This window comes from Dendroctonus ponderosae, unplaced genomic scaffold (assembly GCF_020466585.1).
Source record: "Dendroctonus ponderosae isolate FM_Combo_2020 unplaced genomic scaffold, Dpon_F_20191213v2 Dpon_F_20191213_12, whole genome shotgun sequence".
Classification (NCBI taxonomy): domain Eukaryota; kingdom Metazoa; phylum Arthropoda; class Insecta; order Coleoptera; family Curculionidae; genus Dendroctonus; species Dendroctonus ponderosae.
This window is the reverse complement of record NW_026017316.1, coordinates 547949-554387: the sequence shown is the minus strand read 5'-3', so window position 1 is coordinate 554387 and position 6439 is coordinate 547949. Positions and strand designations below refer to the sequence as shown.

Sequence of the window (6439 nt, the reverse complement as noted above, 5' to 3'; positions counted from 1 at the left end):
CAGAAATTCGCAAAGGGATGAAATTGCAGGAAAATGTAGAGAAAAAGTCGGTCTATTGAAGGGGTAAAGTTGCCAGGTTTGTCGGGTTCTACGGAATTTTGAGGAATTTTTGAAATTTGCCTTACAAAGTTTCTGTCGAAAGAGGACCACTTGTGCTTTATGCGTCATGCGTTACAGCCAGAAACTCGCAAAGAGCTGAAATTGCTTTCCATTGTTAAGCAAACATCGGTCTATTAAAGAGGCAAAGTTGTCATGTTTATTAAGATCTAGGAAATTTCAGGGAATTTCTGAAATTTGCCTCATAAACTTTGTGTTGAAGAAGACAATTTTTGCTCTAAAAAATCGTGCGTTTCAGAGCGAAAGTCAGAAAGGGATTAAATTGAGTCTGAATGTAGAGGAAAGGTCGCTCTATTCAAGTGGCAAAGTTGCCAAGTTTATAAGCATCAAAGGAATTTCAGGAAATTTTTGAAATGTGCCTCATAAACTTTCTGTTGAAGGAGACGACTTTTGCTCTAAAAAATCGTGCGTTTCAGAGCGAAAGTCAGAAATAGATGAAATTGCGTCTAAATGTAGAGGCAAAAGTCGGTCTATTCAAGTGGCAAAGTTGCCAAGTTTATAAGCGTCAAACAAATTTTAGGGAATTTTTGAGATTTGCCTTACACACTTTCAATTGAAAGAAGACAAGCTTTGCTTTAAAAAATCGTGTTTCAGCCCGAAAGTCACAAATGGATAAAATTGCGTCCAAATCAAGAGCAAACGTCGGTCTATTAAAGAGGAAAAAGTTGCCATGTTTATTAAGATTTAGGGAATTTTGGGAAATTTTTGAAAGTTGCCTTAAAAATTTTCTGTTGAAAGGAGATGAGCTTTGCTTTAAAAAATCGTGCGTTTCAGCCCGAAGCTCACAAAGAGGTGAAATTGCGTTCAAATCTAAAGCAAAAGTCGGTCTTTTCAAGTGGTAAAGTTGCCAAGTTTATAATCATCAAACGAATTTTAGGGAATTTTTGAAATTTGCCTCATAACCTTTTTGTTGAAGATGACAACTTTTGCTCTAAAAAATCGTGCGTTTCAGAGCGAAAGTCAGAAAGGAAGGAAATTGTGTCTAAATGTAGAGGCAAAAGTCCGTCTTTTCAAGAGGCAAAGTTGCCATGTTTATTAAGATTTAGGGAATTTTGGTGAATTTTTGAAATTTGCCTCACAAACTTTCTGTTGAAAGAAGACAAGCTTTGCTTTAAAAAATCGTGCGTTTTAGTCCGAGCGTCAAAAAGAGATCAAATTGCGTCTAAATCGAGAGCAAAAGTCGGTCTTTTGCAAGTGGCAAAGTTGCCATGTTTATTAAGATTTAGGGAATTTTGGTGAATTTTTGAAAGTTGCCTTACAAACTTTCTGTTGAAAGAACACAACTTTTGCTTTAAAAAATCCTTTGTTTCAAACCGAAAGTCACAAAGGGATGAAATTGCGTCCAAATATAGAGCGAAAGACGGCCTATTCAGGAGGCAAAGTTGCCACGTTTACAAGGATCCGGCGAATTTTAAGGAATTTCGAAAATTTGCCTGACAAACTTCCTCTGGAAAGAGGAGCATTTTCAATTCCCCCGCCACCTCAACGTTCCAGTCGTCCACACCCTACATGCATTTACAATTGCAGTTGGCCTAGAAATGGCGGAAGGGGCGTGGCTTCGCCCCAGTTGGCGCCACTGCATGCCGCCTCACTGACCTGACTGAATAGACTGGGCGACGCCCTCGTGATGGAGGGCGAGGCTCTGGGGGCGGCGCCAGGCGACGCCATGCTGCTGGAGGGGGAGTGGCGCATGCCCGAGGCCCCGCCCATCGTCATCGAGGAGGAGGAGCGCAGCATCGGCTGCGTGGAGGGGGATGCGCGGATCGCCGGGGAACTAACGCGGCTGGGCAGGCAGTGTTTTACCGAGTCTGAGCCCGATTGGGAGTCGCTACTGCTGCTTGGAGAGCCTGAAATTGTCCATTAGAGTGGTGAGTAAATTTGTCTTACCCCCCNCCCATGAGTTCTCGGGCCGATTTTAGCTGAGCAGAAAAGCGCTATTGCCACGTGTTTTCATATATTATCGATCTACTATCGATCGATTGGTTTGCCATTGTGAAAGTTTGAATTTTCCCAAAACTGTTGGATTTTTGCCATTGGTGACGTCATCCGCCCTATAACTGAAATGGATTTTTTTTTGGAAAAAATTTTTTGTTTGTTTGTAATAGATTGCTTTGGACCACTAAAGACCTCCTATGTCAAAATTTGAGCGAAATTTGACACGGCAAAATTGGTGAAAATTCCGAAAATTTTTTCCAAAAATTTTGCGTGATTTTAGAAAATCGTCAATTGCTCGCTGAGTATCGCTCAGAGCAAAAAGTGAATATGAACTTTTTTGTGGCCCCTCAGACGGTCCATCGACTGAAGTGACTCAGTTAATTTTAGCTCTTGTGGTTTTTCGGAAACCATATTTTGGCGATTTTTTCGAAAACTTTGACAGTTGGAGCGTTGGAAAAAATCTGGTTAGATCGGGCTCGTTGGGCCCGAGATTTCATCAAGAACAACTTTTCTCGATAGGAGGCTTCGTTTTAGAGAAAAAAAATAAACTGTAAAATTTCGAAAAAATCGAAAAAAATTTTTTTTTTAAGATTTTATCTGACAGTTGGTTAGATATGAAAAAGTTTCATGATAAATCGACTTTGGTTGGTTGAAAAAAAAATTCCTCTATGAGCCAGAGCGAAAAAACGAAAACGTTTGTACAGGCTCTTATGGAAGAGAAATTTTCAAAATTGAATAAAAGTGTCAAATGATATTCGAATTGGTTTTATGAGATCGAATGTCACACAATAATCGGTTGACTTTGAAAAGTCGAGTTAAAGTTGAAAATTGATTTTCATTTCGAAAAATTAACGTTAACTTTGACATTGCCCACATATGATTGTCTCTCTCTCGCGCAAATGCCCTCGCATCGACACATGTGTTAAGGCAAAAAGAGAGAGCATGAATGTGGGCAGCTTTTGAGTGATTAGACCAAACGTCATTGGAAGTGTCAAAACGGCTGAAATAGGCGAGGGAAATTGAGAGATGAAGGAAAAAAGAAGAAAAAAAGTGATAAACTTTTCTAAAAAATTGACGTTTGCAGCTGTCAATGAAAATGGTATTCGGCAAGATGCGAAATGTCAAGATCGATCGGATGGTGACATTGACTTGACCTTGAACAGTTATCCAATTGGTGGACTATCGAAAATCGAGAAAAAATCAAGTGTGCCGAGTGACAGTGGACAATGCAACTGTCAATGTCATAAATGTGAAAAATCGAGATGACCTTGAGCATACAACAACCCCCAGTCGATTGGTGGGGGGATTCTCCGAAAAACTGTATAAAACTTCTTACAGTTTTGTACTACTTATTGATTTTTCGAGTGACAATGAACAATTACAAAATATGGTTATGCTTTACGGTACGATCTGCTGTGGCACGCGCACATGCCTGCACGCAGGGTACGCGCAGCCAAACATTGCATACTGGTCAGCCATGTTGCCGAACTGCCACCAAAGTAGAAAATTTCAATGTAAACCAAGAAGTAATTCATTCAAGGTTGAAAACTTAGCAGAATTACGTTCATACAGGAAAAAAACAAACATTTTCAGGTGGATTTGGAAAATGAAAATTTCTCTGTCATTTTGCATTGTTATCGGAAGCCTTCGATCTGAAGATATCGTCTATTTTAAGCGGTTTTTGAGCAATCACGACTTTTAACCGCCGGTATCTTTCTTATTATAGATTTGAACATTTTATATATGCATATTGAGGATCTTTTAAGGGGGAAAACAATCCATTGAACTCAAAAAAAATTTGTGCAAAAGCTTTTGATTTTTGACCAAAAATTGCAAGGGGTGGTCGATTTTTTCAAAAACTATCAAATCTCTCAAAATGACTTGAATTTTACAACATTTTCATCTCGAGAAAGCGAGAAAAGTGACGAGTTGAGTAAAAAACACAGCGGAAGCCTTCGATCTGAAATAATCGACATTTTTGGTGTATTTTCAGCGGTTTTCGAGCAATCACGTCTTTTAACCGCCGATATCTTGTCTCAAAAAATTTATATATGCATATTAGGATACTTATTAGGTCGAAAACAAGTAAACTTTTTCAGAAAATATCGAATCTCTCCAATTGACTCAATTTTTACATCATTTTCTTTCCAAGAAAGCGAGGAACCCGACCAGTTGACTTAAAAACACACCGAAGCCTTCGATCTGAAGTTATCGCCATTTTTTGTCTATTTTAAGCGGTTTTTGAGCAATCACGACTTTTGACCACTGATTACTGTCTTCTTAAAGACTCAATATGTTATATGTACATATTAAGAAGCTTATTAGGTCGAAAACAATTCACTAAACTCAAAAAACACCCTTTGGAATTAAAATTTAAAATAAAAAAAAAACCGAAAATTTCATAACGGGTCGATTTTCTCAATAAATTTCAAGTCACTCAAAAAATGTCTCAAATTAAACATCAATTTTATTCGTAAAAGCGAAATGCAACAGACTCATGGAAAATCACCTTGGAAGCTTCACGCTCGAGACGATGAACATTTTTGGCTCAATTTAATGCCCTAATTAATCTTGGAATGTTTGAAAGTGATGAACTATGATGGTTTTTTAAATTATTGAAATTATTTTTTTTTAACTATCTGCTATTTTAGAGAAACTGATAATGGTGGAAAACACCGAAACGTATCCTATTAATAATCTAATCAACGGTTTCAGCCAAAATCGCCCCGTCATCACCCGACTCACTCACCTGGAGAGGAAACTATCACATGGCGCGGCTTGAGGGACGCGGGCGACGCCGAGGACGCCTGTTGGCCCGGCGACGCCGCCCCGACCCGCGGCGAGAGCGGACGGTAGGGACCTTTGCTTGCTGCTGATTGGCCCTGAAACCGATGGCCGCGCCCCTTAAACTCCGCCCCCCCGGGCCAACAGCCAATCAACTTACGAGTGTCTGGTGTGATGGGGCCGGTGGCAGTGGGGCGCGCAGCTGCGACTGGCCCGAGACTGCTGAGCGAGGAGGAGGAGGAAACGGAGCCGCTAAGGGCCGAGACGGTCCGCCCCGCCCCTGGCCCCCCTCCACTGGACACGCACTGCGACTGTCTCCACGCGGCCCGGGCGGCCTGCCGCGCCGACCTGTCTGGAAAGCCCCCCTCTCAATACCGACACCACCCTGGACACGCCCACCGGGGGGGGCGGCGCCTGCAAACGTCTACACATTACCTGAATGGGGTTTGGGCGTCGGCCAGATCTGCAGCAGGTAGCGCAGCACGCTGATTGGCTGCTGATAGTCGAGCTCGTGCGGCTTGGTGGCGGTGGGCGGGGCCGACTCGCCCGACTGGAGCATGAGGGGCGGGGCTAGCGCCGTTGCCAGATTCTGCGCGTTCATTTTGTTGCGGTCCGACGCGGACACCACCAGCGCCAGATGGTCCATCAGGAAGATCAGCGTGGCCTGGAAGGGAATCGGTGAGTTTGCGCGGTTGCGGCAACAAGGCCTGAGCGCTTGCGCGTGACGTCGACCCGTGTAGGCCGCTTGTTTGCCAATACGAGGGCGTTCGAATGCGGACTATTTTCCCCGTTAATTTTGCTYTTTGGCTGGTTTTTTTCATAAATGTCAACTTTTYCAGCTGATATTGATTTCTCTAGGGGTTTTTTTGGAGTTCGCCCTCGTTWTGCAATTTGTGGCTGGGACAGTTTGAATGGCAACAACGTCGGGCTTTTTGAGGGTTTTCAATTTTTTTAAATATCTCGACCCTTAAGGAAGTGMCGGGCAAAAGAGTGGAGGTATGCGCAAACGGAAGAGTCGCACGGTTGCCAACTTTCCGGGTTCATTATCTCCCAAACCGGTGCCCAAGGCGATTTTTGTCAAGACAGCTGAACTGTGGCGAACCCCCGTGGCAACTTGGGGATTTTTTTTTTTTTATATATTTTTAACAGTGGCGGAGTTTTGGGCAAATCAGTGTGCGAACAATGCGGGTGGCACTTTCAGTCTCTCTAACTTCAAACTTGATTTACTGCGAAACTACATGCGAAACCATGTTAAGTAAAGGGGGAATTTTGGCGCCAATTCGACTATTAAGTGAAAAATTTGCGCATTTTCGGTTTTGAAAAATGTCAAAAATTTTGAAAATTTTTTGAAAAAAAATTTAAATTGCAAAAGAAGATCTGAAAAATACATTTTGGGGTTTGAACTGTTGCTGCGCCGCCAAACTTGAAGCAAAAGAGCGTGTTTCCGCCAGCTGAAACAACCAGCACCATGACGTCACAGGTGCCATACCTGGGAATGATTTGTTTTCAAAAACTAAATATTTTTTTGTGAGTAATCGATTGCTTTGGACCCACGAAGGCGTCCTGAGTGGAAATTTCACCGAAATTTGACACCGCAAATTTA

At 42.2% G+C, this 6439-nt stretch overlaps 1 protein-coding gene across 1 annotated transcript in view; it reads right to left on the bottom strand.

The window, feature by feature from the left end:
* Positions 1–1867: 1867 nt before the first annotated feature.
* Positions 1868–6439, bottom strand: part of LOC109539313 (rho GTPase-activating protein 100F) — a gene marked incomplete in the record, with an annotated part of 25653 nt that continues 21081 nt past the window's right edge. The window contains 4 exon segments of the mRNA XM_048662842.1: positions 1868–1964; positions 4802–4934; positions 4997–5188; positions 5272–5500. Of these exon segments, the coding sequence (XP_048518799.1) occupies positions 1946–1964; positions 4802–4934; positions 4997–5188; positions 5272–5500 (573 nt within the window).